The sequence below is a fragment of the Anas platyrhynchos genome, chromosome 33 (genome assembly GCF_047663525.1).
Source record: "Anas platyrhynchos isolate ZD024472 breed Pekin duck chromosome 33, IASCAAS_PekinDuck_T2T, whole genome shotgun sequence".
Lineage (NCBI taxonomy): Eukaryota > Metazoa > Chordata > Aves > Anseriformes > Anatidae > Anas > Anas platyrhynchos.
Window position 1 is genome coordinate 170,820 of NC_092618.1, and position 15,099 is coordinate 185,918.

At 43.1% G+C, this 15,099-nt stretch overlaps 1 protein-coding gene across 2 annotated transcripts; it reads right to left on the reverse strand.

The window, feature by feature from the left end:
* Positions 1-2,953: 2,953 nt before the first annotated feature.
* On the reverse strand, positions 2,954-14,863 carry LOC140000383 (ATPase family AAA domain-containing protein 2-like). Of its 2 annotated transcripts, XM_072030227.1 has the most exons (13): positions 14,692-14,863; positions 14,255-14,381; positions 13,120-13,303; positions 11,961-12,146; positions 10,619-10,748; positions 10,271-10,467; positions 8,966-9,125; positions 8,496-8,609; positions 8,250-8,399; positions 6,933-7,181; positions 6,115-6,248; positions 4,583-4,711; positions 2,954-3,166 (listed from the first exon to the last, which is right to left on the reverse strand). In XM_072030227.1, the coding sequence occupies exons 1-13, from the start codon at positions 14,861-14,863 to the stop codon at positions 3,125-3,127; spliced, it is 1,974 nt and encodes a 657-aa protein (XP_071886328.1). In that variant the 3' UTR covers positions 2,954-3,124. The 2 variants fall into 2 exon arrangements, with proteins under 2 accessions (XP_071886328.1, XP_071886327.1); XM_072030226.1 differs by having other exon boundaries at positions 2,954-4,711.
* Positions 14,864-15,099: the final 236 nt, after the last annotated feature.

Below are 15,099 nucleotides of genomic sequence, written 5' to 3' on the forward strand. Positions count from 1 at the left end.
GCAGCTGCTGGGGAGCGGGCCTCTGATAAGATTCTCTGTGTCTAGGTCTTGCTGCACGCTACTGCAAGGACCAGAGCGAGGAGAAGCTGGATGAAATCCTCAGCGGTGAGTGAGGGCAGTGGGGGGTGTGCTAGGGCTGGGGGGACAGCGGCAGAGGCCCCCGTGCCTTGCCCTGCTCCAGGGAAATGCTTCAGGGCGGAGGAGCAATGCAACCATAGGAACGAGGGAGAGGAGACGGGGTAGCCCGTGGTGTCAGGGAATGGCCTCCCAGCCTGGAGCTGGGCAGTGCCGCTGAAAGGGTTGAGTGTCCCTGAGGAAGAGTCAGGGGAAAGGGCAGTAAGGCTGACAGAAGGTGGGAGCCTGTTGTAGAGCACGCAACCTGGACGAAGAGGGAGATGAGACAGCCTACAAGCAGCTAGGAGCAGGGTCACGATTGCTAGCCCTTGCTCTCATGGGGAAGCACAATAGCGAGAGGAAAGAGTCCAGGAGATTCCTGGAGTGTGTGAATCCTCCCAAGGGATGGAGGCAGGTGGTGAGGGAACCAGCTTGTGAAGGTGCCCCACTTGACCTGTGGTGCGCAGGTGGGGAAGGACTGGGGGCTGCATTTGGGACATTGCTGAGCAGCAGCTTTCAACGGATTCCTTTGTCCCTCCTGCTCCTCCTGGCCTGGGGAAGAGTCGAGTGGGGCTGGCATGCTCTGCAGGGGATGCCTGGGGATCTCTGCAAGGAGTGGGTTTTCATCTCTGCTCTTCTTTCTTTTGCAGCCCTCCAGCCTTCAGAGAACGACCCGGAACCCATGGTCCGTTCCCTGGCAGTTCAAACCACCCTGATCCTGACTTCAAGGCATAACGCAATGTCAGGACGGAGATTTCCACTGCTGTGGTGCTGCTAGCCCCGCAGCAGTCCTCAAAAGAGCAATATATATTTTAATAGAACTAGGTTGTTGTCTCGTTATTCCAGCAGCTCCTTCAAAGTGACTCGGTGCCATGACGCTGAGCTAACTTGGAGGCCACCAAGGACGTCTTTTCCCTGGGCCCGGTGACTGCATGGTGCCTACTCAACCAGTGAAAGAGTCACAGAACCCTTGCGCTTGGAAAAGGGCCTTCAGCTCAAGTCCAAGCGTCAGCTAACACCACCAGGCCCACCACAAAACCACGGCCCTTAGCGCCAAGTCCACGCATTTCTTTAATAGCTCCAGGCCTGGGGACTCCACCAGTGCCCTGGGCAGCCGGTTCCACCCTTTCCATGAAGAAACTCTTCCTGACATCCCATCCTGTGAGTCCACCTGTGGTAGGTGCGCCCAGGTAGAAGAACTGCTCAGCCTCCTGGCAGAGCTTTGGGAGGAGGTGGGCAGGCTGAGGAGCACCAGGGAGTCGGAGAAGGTTGAACTGTACTCTGCCAGCCCTGGGACAGATGCGTCAGGCAGACACAGCAGAGGAAATGGAGGATCCCCTACCCTCTGGCCATCAGGCAGAAGGAGTGCATCTCAGTGACGAAGGGATGGAAGTTTAGATCTGCTCGGAGCAGCAGGCGAACCCTTCCTTGCCTACCTCACCTTCCTTTCAGGTGCCCTGAAACAACAGACTCTGGAACTAATGGACACACAAATGATGATGTGCATGAAGGTCCATCCAGGTTGGAGGGGTTTTCTAGGGCAAGTCAGCCTTCCCCAGTATCACGACCACCTCCATCAAGAAAAAGAGAAGGGTTACTGTCATAAGTGACTCCCTTCTGAGCAGAACAGAGGGCCGCATACGCCAACCTGACCCAACCCATGGAGAAGTCTGCTGCCTCCCAGGAGATCAGAGTAAAAGATGTTTCTAGAAAGCTCACTTTCCCTGTAAGGACCTCTGAGCATCATCCATTATTGTTCTGTCCCCGGGTTTTTCGGGGCCCGGTGGCAGTGCCGTCCCCTCTGTGTCCCCCTTGGCGCAAGTGACACCTCGGTGCTGGCCGGGCTGTGTGGCTGCCAGGTGGGAGTCACCTGGGGGGGGGGGAGGGGCTCGGGAGGGAGATTGGGTCGGGGCCAGGCTCCGAGGGGCGTGGGGGGGCCGAGGGGGTGGCGTCCGGGAGTGCTCTGAGGGGTCTGGGGGTGCTCACAGGGCTCCTGAGGGGCCGGGAGGGGGCGAGGGGGGGTCTGGGGGTGCTCAGGGGTCTCCTGAGGGGTGGGGGGGTAATGGGGGGAGCCCTGAGGCGGTCTCCGGGGGCTTGGACAGGGTCTGGGGGTGCTCGGAGGGATCTGGGGTCGCTCAGAGGGCTCCTGAGGAACAGGGGGGGTAACGGGGGGAGCCCTGAGGGGGGGCTGTGGGGGTTTAGGGGGCTCCTGAGGTGCTCAGAGGGCTCCAGGGGTGCTGGGAGGGGTCTGGAGATGCTCAGGGGTCTCCTGAGGGGCTGGCGGGTAACGGTGGGAGCCCTGAGGAGGGCTACGGGGGCGCTTAGGGGGCTCTGGGGATGCTCGGAGGGGTTTGGGGGTACTCAGAGGGCTTCAGGGGTGGTCAAAGGGCTCCCAAGGGATGTGGGGGTGCAGGGGAGAGCCCTAAGGAGGGCTCTGGGGGGGCTCAGAGGGGTCTGGGGGTGCTCAGGGACCCCGTGCTACAGACCCATATCTGGAGCAGTTCTGGAAGAGCTGCTGCCTGTGGGAAGTCCACGCCGGATCAGTTCAGCAAGGACTGCATCCCGTGGGTGGGACCCCACAGCACAGGGGACGAGAGTGACCAAGGAGTGGCAGAGAAGAAGCACTGTAGACTGACCATAACCCCCGTTCCCCTGTTCCCCTGCGCCGCTCGGCGGGAGGAGGTGGAAGAGGGTGGATAGGGGGGAAGGTGCTTTTGGTTTCTTTCCTTTGTTTCTCACTTCTCTATTATCCTATATATATATATATATAGATATATATATATATATGATAATAAATAGATAGCTACATATATAGAACAGAAATATGAAATAAAAGTACTTAAATATGTTTAAGAAAGATCAAATAAACAAATTTATTTAAAATATCTTAAAAGACCTATATATGAAATTTTATATACCTATATGAGATACTATTTACTAAGTTGTTTACAAATAACTGAACAGTGTGCAACAAAAGCCTCTGGAGAGTAAAAATTAAGTATGTTGAAGACTACTTGTCGGACCAGAAGGCTGAGATTTCTTTCTTAATTTCCTAGTAAGAAAAAAAAAGACAAAATAGCAGTCAGCACAAATGAAAGCTTAAGAACACTTTCTATTACTATAAAAATAAATAATTTGTAATACATGGTTAGTAATAGTTAGCAAACAGTGTGCTACCACCATCACAACGGCCTATTACCCCTTCTAGCTTCAGAGGCATCCTTATACATCCAAAATAGAGAGGAGGATATCAACTATATGGATCTCTCTCAGCAGTGGTTTCACAACAATTAGAAAGAAGAAACAGTTCCTGAGAAGCCACAACAAGCTCAAGTTAATTTCTGGACTTTGAATAATTACTCCTTAAGTTCTCTCTCTCTCCATACAGTAGAGCACGCTCCTGACTAACTTGTACAGTGCACTCTGAATAGGAGAGATTTGTTTGCCTATGCTAAAGGAAGAAATAGAAAACCAAGAAGGCTACTTAACTTTTAATACTTAAATTAAATGTTAAGTTACAAAAGTTCACAGGCCATGAGATTAGAAATAAACCCCTTCTCGAGCTAAAAGATCTCATTTTTTTTTTCAGGAGCGGCCTCCCTGAATCTAAATAATCCTCTCACAGGCAGAACAGAGTGTCCGTTCTAACTCTTTATCAGATGTGGAAAAAGAGATTGAGATGACCAGTGCCTAAAAAAAAGAGGCACTCTCTTTTTAAGGCAGACTGATCGGCACAACACATTTTATCTGTTCTCAAGCACAAGCAACTCTAAGATAAATGGGTTCAAGGATCTTCAATGTGAAGAGTGAATATCCAGCGTATACTGGGAACACCTGACTTGGACCATGGACGCCTCACGCAGATTTTGGAGGAGTTCGGACAACTCAGAAATCATCTTTTACAGGAAGAGACCAGAGAATTTGACTCAGTGTAGAACTGGCACAGGCAGAAATCTCCCCAATTACAGATGCTCAAGCGCATTAGTTAAAAAGAGATTAGAGTGTGACTAGAGAGAAGTCTCAAACTCTTGTTATATACTTAAATTTCTCTCCAGGGATGAACGACTGCTATCACCGTGTATGACTGGCTGTAGAGGGAGAGAGAGCGAGTGAAAGACTTAGAAAAGCACCTTCCCTTCGTAGTCCTCCCACTCCCAAAATGGTTCTTCAAGGAAAACTACTGACAGACTAAAGTTAACTGCTTTGAAAGGGCTGTGTGGGTGGACCCGTTGTCTTCAAGTTCAAGCTTTTTCCTGCAGAAACTGCCAACAATTATGCCAAATATAACAATGGTTTTGCAAGATGGATAAACGTCTTCCAGACTGAAAGGGAGAAGTCGTACTGTTGTTGTTGTCTGTGCACAGACACCTAAGCAGTAAAGAGCAATGCTAAACAACCACGATATCCCAGAACACACAAATACTGTGTAACAGTGACAGAAAGTGCTAGAATTCAAAACAAAAGTTACCTCCACCAAATCGGTTTTGTCGTAGTCTTCTCTATGGTTGTAAATACACTGATTAATGACGCCATATACTTTTTCCAGGTGATAAATGTCAAATCCCTTCGTTATCTCAGTGACAAAGCATAACAGTTTCTGAAGACAACAATGGAGCAAAACAACAACTTTAGAATAGTATAAGATCCTTTGAATACGCTCTATATGTTTTCAGAGGTTGAACAGTAACAATACAAGTGACAGCCTACTTTTTCTTACGCTATTAAATAAAATGTGACACTTCAGAGAACAGATTAAATATCCCATGAGATTTCAGCAGGGAAAATATGAGTTAATTTTTCATATTTCAGAGAAAGGAAAGGCTGAAATTTCGGACAATCTTTTACTACTAATCAATCACATCAATGGTTGCAATTGCAAGTCGACTGCTCCCAAAGCAGCAGGGAATGACACGATCCTCTTTGTAGGACAGCTGCTGCCACAGCGAAGCCACTGTTGCATTTCATTAGAGAAGCGTTGCAGCAGCGCGGGGCACTGTAAAAAGGCTGCAGATCTTGTAGATACAGCTGTGCCAGCTGGAAAAGGAAGCACCCTTAGGTGATTACCTTTACCCACGTGTGCCATGCCTACAACTCTGCTGGCAGAACAGGTTGCTCAAACGCCCAGAGCAAAGGTGGATTAGTTTGCTCAGTCCTACCTTTAAATTCAGGGGTGGGTAAATAGCAAAGTGACTGCTTGTAGCAATCACCTCTCTCTCACACAGTCATTTCTATTACCAAAGATGCAGAGATGATAATCTCTGGCACAGCAACAGTGACAAGCTAGTGGCAGCACCTTCTTCCACTGCCACAGCTGTCCATTACCTGTGTGAGCCTGCAAGCATGTAGCTTTAGGGAGCAGCCATACCAAATGGAAATACTACTGCCCCCTGGAAATAATGCTGCTTATCATCTTATCAGCAAACTCTGCCTCCCTCATGTATATATATATATACACACACACACAATATAAGAACTTCTAATACTGCACTTTCAAGGAATTTCAGAAAAGTAGTCACTTCTCCATGGCTAGCTAGTTTACGTCAACCTGCTAACTTCAGGTTTAAAATCATCACTGCAAGAAATAAAGATCCTTTTCAGGTTCTTAATACATCAAAGCATGAAAAAAAAATCCCCAAATAAAAGCCCTCAAACCCATCATTAAAATTACAAATCATTAAATGATATGCATAATAGTACTAGCAGGTTGTCAATGTGGTATTTTAAAATTCAGCAAGGCCTTTTATCTTAAAAATTAGGCAAAGAATCTATCTCCTAAACTACAGATGACCAGAAGCAAATGGTAGCCTACAGAAATCTACACGAAGTATGGAAACTAAACAGTCACAGTGCATTACAGGCTGAATTATTTCACTATCTATATGTCCTTCCAATTAATTGTTTTAATTGGCATTGGTTAACAATGGGCTTAATTTGCAATTTTACATGTCGCAGGAATATGTCCTATTTGAGCATCAAAAAAAAAGCTGAAATTAGACATACTTTGAGCTCATAGCGATCCACGATAACTATGTAGTCTGTCTCTGTAGGAACTTGTACAGGGTTCTCATCACTTATCTGTTGCTGGTCTTCTTCCCAAGAACGTTCAGGAGTCACTGCTTGAAATGCCCAGGAATCTGGAAGGACACAAATTTCTTCAGTCAGGTTTTCTGTTTATCTAGAATACAGTCTCAGTGAAGTATCCTGTACCTGCAAAACAGTCTCTCTCTACAAATACAGAGACAGAATTGTTATCGTCTGCACTGAGAAATACTTGGCTTCTCCCTTCTTTCCAGCTAAAGCCACTGCTCCATAAAAATTAGAAACTAAGACAAAAAAAAGCACACAAAAATACCCACAAACAAACAAAAAGCACTAACGAAAAGGTTAATAGTGGAAAAAAATAGTCATGTTGCCAATTCAGGTTAGGGAACACATCTTAGAATACAACATTAGGGCTTAAGTCTCCTATTCCACATGTTACTCTGGATCCACGCATCTTGAAGTGCTGCTTTTTCACCTAAGCTGCTCGTTATTGGAAAGCACCTCGTACAATAAAAGAGTGTCAGTGACTGCTGGCTTTCAGTTAGGTACCATTAGAAAAAAACAGACTTTAGAATCAAGAAACCAGCACCTACAGAAACATGTGGGCTTGGCTTGCACAATTAGAGGAGCAACATCATTACGGAATAAACTGTGTGATGATTTTTGAGAGCTGTAACAGAAAAAATAGAGTGAAATTGAAGGCTGAAGCTAATAAATAGTGCAATCCTCCTCAGCAAGAATAGGGTGCTAAAGGATCTGATGGACTTCTCCCTTACCATTTGAACTTGGATTTTCATTAGTTATAGTTCCCCATCTTGGTGTTGAATATCCACAAAGCTTAGCACTTTCCTTTTCAGTGTTAAGTTTAACTTGACATATGTCAGAAACATGTTTGTCCACAAACTCTTCTTCATCACTATCGTTTTGGTCATCTGTTGGTACTCTGTTCTCTTTATCGAATTGAGAACTCCTCTTTGCTGCAGCACGCGCACAGTTGTTCCTTCTGCGCTTTCTTTCTGACGCACCTACAAAGAGACAGCATAAAAAAAAAATAATCCAAAACATAACCAAAAGAATTCTTTCTTCAAAATCCATTATCTTCATCTTACTCAACTGACAAGGAAAACAAAGGAACTGAGCTACCACTGCCTATATCCCTACATATGCTGAGAAAAGAGTTGAAAGTTAATGGGGTCAGTTTGCTATTAAGATTAAAAACAAGCAAACAAACCACACACACAGCTACGGAATTTCATTCACTAAACAGTCACTTTCAGGATTTTAAATGCTGAGGATTCTTACTTTGGATGGGCAGTATTAATACAACGTGAGGTTATTTGATAAAGTCACTGTCTTACTACATGAACTAATACAGATGAACATCATAAAAGCCTCTGGAAATAAGCTCTCCTTCGAGTCTGGTATCAAGCTGAAGACTTCAAAAGCTGAATACCTGTTTGGAAGAGATTAATTAATGAGACAATTTTAAGGGAATATTCAAAGGAGAAAAAACGTGAAGACTTATACCTCGTACGCTTCCTGATTTGGTAAACCTTTTGTGAAAAAACAAACTTTGTGGTTTTGCCCAACATTCGTAGTATTCATATAGTATTGCAAAAGGATATGGGTGGAGTCCATGGCAAAATTCCCACTCTCACTAGTTAGACTTCCCTCCTTCAACTGGGAATCACAGTATGAGGTAGCTAAGATTTTAGCATTTGGGGAAGGGAGGGGTGGAGTGGGGGTAAAAATACCATTTTGCATAATTAAAAACTAGTTAAGTATTCAGAAACTGCCATCCACAACATTTTTTACCTCAAGAATTAGCAATTTAGGGGCGGCTAAATGTCAATTGGGCCATCAAAGTTGTTTTTGTTTGTTTGTTTGTTTTTTATATTGTAAACCAACTTTATTTGAACTTTAATTCATCACTATATTGAATGAATGTCCTCTGGATTTCTCTCTCACATTTTGAAGTAAATTTGAAAACAAAATACCTCTGGCATAAAGAGCCAGGCATCAGAGACACCTGTTGCGCCTCAAGAACAGAGAAGGTATGAATGACAAGAGCAGCTGAATAAAATGCAACTTACCATTAGAAATGGGTGTACTGGCATCTACAGGTGCCGCTGTCATCTCCTCATTTTCATTACTCTCTTCATCTGGTTTGTCGTCTTCAGTAGCAGGGTTCTGCTGTGGTGACTTGGAGTCGTCCCATGGAGCACACACTGGAGAGGTGCGACCTTGCAATAAAGAATAGATAACAAAGATCTTTGTCGTGCATTTTCAGTTACAAATGCAGAGACAAGTCTTAAAATCCTTAGCGTTAAAGCACGTACCTCTTTTCTCATGAGATTCTTTAATTTGTTCACAAAGTCGTCCAAACTCTGTATCTATTTCGTTCCTCACCATTGAATATGCAGTGTCTTGCAAAACATAGGCTCTGTGACGATCTGAAATTTTTACAGACTTTAACTGAATGTTGTCTACCAACCAATGAAACTGTTTTGATCACAGAAAAAAATTGCTTTCTTCATAGGTTGGTTCCGAAAGTTTATCTCAGTGAATATTTTCAGCATAACAACATAGAAGTTAATTAAAACAAAAGCACTAGTTCCTTGGGAACACTTATATCACAATTCCATACCCAAGTAGCAAAATGGTAAAATATTTACAATGTGGTAAGAGATGTTCTCTGTGGATGTCCAAAATCATCTAATCCATCTGAAGTCTACTGTCTGAACACAGCATTTATCCATCTATACGTTTGACCGATTTTTTAAACTAGGGCTAAAAAGCACATCCTCACCTGTAGATCTCTGATCCGGGTAGTACTCTAAGGCATTGTTACAGATTAGATCGATGTCCTTCAGATAGTCTCCTGCAGTGAGGTACTGGCGTGAGTCAATTTGAGTCAGAACTGTTGAAAGATCCATCGGCTCTTTAATCCTTGTGGCACAGTCAGGTACCTGCAGATCAAATACAAGCATTCAGAGGTTTTCTTAACCTTGCACACTGTCTACCAAATTATTCTGAAAACTTTAAATAAACGACTTCCTAAAAACTCTGAACATTTGCGATGCATCAGAAGATGCTGAAATTAACCAGTTTGCTTCTCAAAAATGGAAGGGCTCTTTCAACTGGCATTAGAGCTGCTAGGAGAGGACAACAAGAAGTAGGGCGGTCAGAAGCACGTGCATGGTAGAGAAGAAACACTGAGGGTGGGAGATTCATTTCACTTTGCTTCAGAAAATCACAACAGTGAAAGCTGAGTAAGCCATCCGACATTCTCTTTGTTGTCGACATTGAGGAAAAGGTGCATGAATTGCACCTGTGAAGTACCTATTGCAGGCATCTACTTTAGAATGAGATAACTGGGCCCAGAGGTGCTGAGTTCTTCCCTCAGACAGTAAGAGGAGCCTCATGACTAGTTCAGATGAGGACATACGTATCTGTCTAGATTTTTCACAGCTCAAGAACCTAGGAGAAAAGGGGAAGAAAAGCCAGTGGACGCCCACATGAAGAGGACTTTGCTGATCCGCAGGTATATTCAAGTTATATCTGCCTTTGAAACATACGCCCCTAGTTTAGGCTTATCTAATCAATTATGGAGAAAAAGGGATCTAAGCAGCCAATTGGAGGAAAAAGAAAACACACTGCACTTATGGTTGATTCCTATTGAGGAGTTCCAGATGAAACAGAGAACAGGATCTCAAAACTTACTTTTACAAACGGCTGCTCCTATTCCTGTTCCCACAGGTACTGACAGTCCAATAAAGGGCTTTAGACTTCATTAAAGTAGTCCTGTAAATACTGTTTGTAATTATAAGGAAAGATCTCTGTGCTTTTCAGTGCTGTGACATGCCTACATATCAAAGCCTTTTCACGAGCAAACTGTGTTGGCATTTGGACTGGCTTTTTAGAATGAAACCAGGGCTTTCAGCGAATAATCCAATAAGAGACATTTGAGAGTCAGCAGAAGTAAAAGCACTGCCTCTGCTTCTTGCAAAATCCTAATAGTGCAGCCCTAAAAACAAAGTTGAACCTTCCCCAAAACGCTGAGAAATACGAACACTGAGAAATTACAGACACACACAGATCAGCACTAGGTTACCTTCTGTGGGTCAACGGGCTTTGCAAATTCCCTGAAACGTCTGTCAGTGGCAAGTCTGTGAGTAACGTCCCTCAAGAAAATTCTAAGTTCACGCAAGGTATCCTCCTCTTTCTCCTCCAGCATCCCTACTTCTTCCTCTTGTGGCTTCTGAGGCTCAGCTGGTGGTGCTACAGGCAGGACTTCCAATGTCTGATCAACTTCAATTAATCAGGAAAAATTAGCCAATTTACAGTACTCAAATTGAAGCATATGACAAATTACTGACAGAAAATGACCACCAAAGCAAATCCCAAAGAGCTAGTAACTTCGATAGGAAAGTTTTAGATGTACTCCTTATATCCTCCTCACCTGTTTTCTTTACAGGAGGCTTAGCCACTTGATTTAGAATTAGGTCCTCAAAAAAAGCTGCTCTCTCTGCCCTTCCAGGCAACTCAATATTGCACGCTTCTCCAAATTCCTTATTAAATAATTTTTGGATCTAAAGCAGAAGGAGGAAAGACATTTCAGATTTAAGGCCACAAAAACTCATCTTCTATTCCAAAAAGACGAGTACCTTTTAAAATTAATAATAACCTGAAGAACACAAACTGAAAAAAGTTATCTTCCTGGCCTTAAAAGACTACATTTTCACAGGCTGGCACGGCAAATTCAAATATCACCTTTAAGAATCACCTATAGAATTAAAGCTCGCTGAAGGGATTGTACGCTACACTGATAAAGTAATGGCTTTCACCACATCCAACATCGCTTCCTTTGTATTTACTTGCCTTGCTTCATCCCTTAGTTAGAACCTTTATGGCTATAGAGGGAAGAGAAAGGCTTCAGCAGACAAGTGAGGGCTTTTTGCTGAGTTTTTATTTCTCTACCAAAAGGTGTCTGAAGTAGCTAGTACCTCTACGTCTTCTTCCATTTTCCATTTCTAGTATTAAAAGGTAGGTAAGGAATTTCACTACTTATTTTAGAAGGAATTTAGAACCTGTACAAAACCTCTGTGGGAACTCAAGCACTTTCAAAGCAGTTGATAATAAACACGTCTAGGTAAGACCCGTTCTCTTCCCCCAATAACTGAGACAAAATAATCAGAACGAGAACAGCGTGTTCCTGTTTTGGGCACCTTCCCTTAATGTAAACTCTCAGAAGTCAATGAAGTTCTGCATGTACTTTTACTACAGTTTATTTAGGAATACAACTAGAATTCCATTCCAAAGTTACTTGAGCAGAAATTGGAACTCAGCTTTCCAGCTTGGAAAGCTTTGGCCTATATGAAGAAACAAACTGATTTTTTTTTTTTAATCAAAGTGTTTCAATTCTCTACTAAATTGCATTATTAGCAGTTTACCCAACATAGCATGGAATGGCAGACTGTCAGAAGAAATCTCTTCAGTAAAGACATCCTCTTGTCATTTCAAGCACTGCATATTCTTGACTGAACCACTTTGTAGCCACCGGAATTATTGTATTAATTTATTATTTGCATGCGTGAGAAGGGGGTGAAAGTCACTTGCTTGACTCAGAAAAAACTTTAAGCAGATGCTTTCACAGTATTCTTTTTCTCTAAGCAAATTTTAAGTGATTTGTTAGGGTGCCTGAGTAATAACAGCAGGCATTTAACAGCACAGCATTTTGATGCTGAAAGCATTCATAAATTACAAGAAACTGAAGAAATAGTAAGAAAAGTATTGAAAAATACCTCTTCTGGGAGCTCTGAGTGACGTACATCAGACGTAGCAAGCAGCAAAACTGGCGAAAATGCTGGAATGTTACGTAGTAGAGTTAGAAAAGTAAGTTTCAAGGCAGGTCCAGCGTTGTCCCACCATAAATGGATATCTGGGACATAAATTATGCTCGGTGCTGTCTTCTGAGCATTTCGGATCAGCTAGTGAAAAGGAAAGCTTGGGTAAGAAAACTAAAACACGGAGAATAACCTGTTAATACATAGCTACATAGCCATCTGACTGCCCCATGAAAGGAAACTATGTGAACAGAGTGGCAAGCATCCTTTCACATAAGGAATTTCTCTGGGCACCCTTTCAGATTATCAGTATTCGGAGAACTCTAGTCAGAAGATGGGAAGGATATATTCAGGCAGTGGCTAGACACCGTAGCTATATGGCCACGGCCACAATCATCGCATAACAAAGAAAGGAAATGTCCCTCTTATGGGACACATCAGTATTCAGTAGTGTAACATGTCTGTCCTTACTTGTATAGCTCTCAAATGTTTCCACTAAAGGTAAAAATATTTTAAGGTAGTGATGCCAAACAATAAAATGGATTTCCTGCCTAAAAGTAAAAACACCAAATCTGTTCATTTTTTCTAGTTAAAACCACATCAGCATGTTAATGCTTTTATTGCACACACTGCAACAGCACAAGTTGTGTATGTCCGTGTGAAAACAAAATAAACAGAAGCCCCAAACCTTGGTTGCCTTACTAATATAATTTAAAAGAAGGCTACAAAAAGTAGCCGACATGCAGTCTGGTACAGAGCCATCTACTGGGAGCACACAGTCTTAGGAGGCAATGAGAACTACTTTCTGGATCCCAGGGAGATGAGCAACATTTCTTTCCACAAAGAGATGTTCATTAGCAACACCGCCCAGCTTCCTGAGCTGCTAGCAACATCCTCACTGTGAAATTGGGTATGGAAAATGTGGACATGTACAACATCCAGATTGTTTGCGGTGCTGTCTAAAAGAAAAGGGGATTTTCAGACAGAAGCAAACATCCCAGCACATTAAAACAAGGCCACCTCCATTACCAATGAATTTTGCTCACCTTACTTGCAACTCGATTGATCCTCTACGTACAGTCAGTGAATCCGATGAGAATAAAAAGAAAAAAGGTACCTGTCTGCAGATTTCTTCTGGCGGTGCAACGTTTGTAAGCAGAACAGAAAGGTCCAGGGTGTGAACGGGAAACTTCTCCAAAGCGTGCAACACCGCGGGTGCCACGTAAGAAACCTGGCCGTACCCTTCTTTTCCTACTATTAGCAGACGGGGCCAGCATGATGTTGGTTCGCAGAAAGCACTCCTAGAACAAGAGTTAAGAAAACAAGCTTATAAATGAGGTGCTGAATAGACACACAGATGTTCCAAATACTTTTCCTATAGATTTTCTTTTCCCTCCCCAAATAATCCAAATGGCACATTAAATACATGTTCAGTCATTCCAATTGTTTCATCTTCTTCCCTTGTGTTTCCTATTCTTTACTAAACCAAGACTGCAAATTAATATCCCTGCAATCTTGCTTTACTACTAGGAAATAAATTTGCAATGAGCATTTGTTTCCCCACTACAATCAGGCTGTATCTTTGCTGGCTTAAATCAAAGATGCTAGAGACTTAGCCTTGCTCTAGAGGACAGAAAATCTTCTGGACAACACAGCAATAGAAACTGACAAAAATAACTGATCCAGCTGCGACAACATGATCTAACTTAACAACCGTGGGCTTGCATGACTTCCATACTAAAATACCACAAGATTAACACAACTTGGTGGCTTAACAAATACAGACACCATTCAAATTTTTCTCAAGGTGTTTTAACAAGCCATTTCTCAGTGTTCTTTCTACTACAAAATTCACTACTGGTTTAACAATCCTGGAAAACAGAAGGGCAAAAGGTGGCAACACAAACCCATAAAGTTGGGGTACTTTTAGCTAAAAGGACAGACAGGACATGTATGTGGTCTTGAGTCTTTCAAAGAATGCCATGGATTAAGTCAACGTGTTCTGGTAGTCTACGGATCACTTTGGCTTAGGAAGAGAAGCCTGGGCTTTTCAATTGGGTCATTCAGAGCAACTTCATTACAACTTTAGTCCCTTCACCCTTTCTTCTTGTGAATACCAAGCACCCCTTCTACACACTAACTTGATGTTACCCCTTCGTCTACCACCCCTCACACTTTTAACAGCTGGAACTGTTTACAAAGGCTCATCAGACCTGAGAATTTAAACATAACAGGGATCTGTCTTTCTTTACCTGCTGAAACAGAGGAGTTTTTTCTCTGGTCCGTCAGTCATTCCATCTTTGAATTCATCTCCAGAAACCAAGGATGCATCGTCATCACTGTCGAACATATCATCTTGTAAAATAGGATTTAAATGGTCTGAAAGGCAAAAGAGGTTTGTTAACTTCCCTGAATAGCCGTTGTCTCTTTCTCTTACATTAATACAGCTTCTAAATCAGTGCCAAAACCCTTTCTTCATTTGAGAGCACACACTGAAAGCTATTTCCTAGAGTTCATCCCACCACAGATCTAAGGAGATGGCACAAGGCCCTACAAAGCTGTACCAAGTCCCACTGATGTGTACGTATAAGGTACGCTACTCTTGGTGATTTTTTTCTCCCCCTTAGAATAAAGGAGCTTACGAACAATCTTTAGCAGAATTATAAAGAAGTGGATGCTGTGGTTATACCTTGCTGTCGGTCCTCCTTTAGCACTAGCTGTGCATGCGGGAAGATCTTCTGCACAACTTGTAAAATATTCGCTACTGATCTTTTAAAAAGTGGCTTGAAAATGGGTGATAGTACTTGTCCGGGTGAAGCCTCGATCCTGTTTGATGCCGGAACAACCTTCTTCAGAGCCATGAAAAAGTCCTTTGCTTTTATTTTAATAGAATTAACGTCTAGTTGCAATTTCTCCCTACTTGCATAAATCTGAGGATAGCATCGGCGCAGAGAGCACAGAGCAGCTTCAGTACATAAGGATTTGATATCTGCACCACAGTATCCTTACAAACAAAAATCAAACGTTACATCAGTCAAGGCCCAGGTTTACAACATGCAACATTTAAAGAATTTGTAATGCCAAAACCAAACAGGTT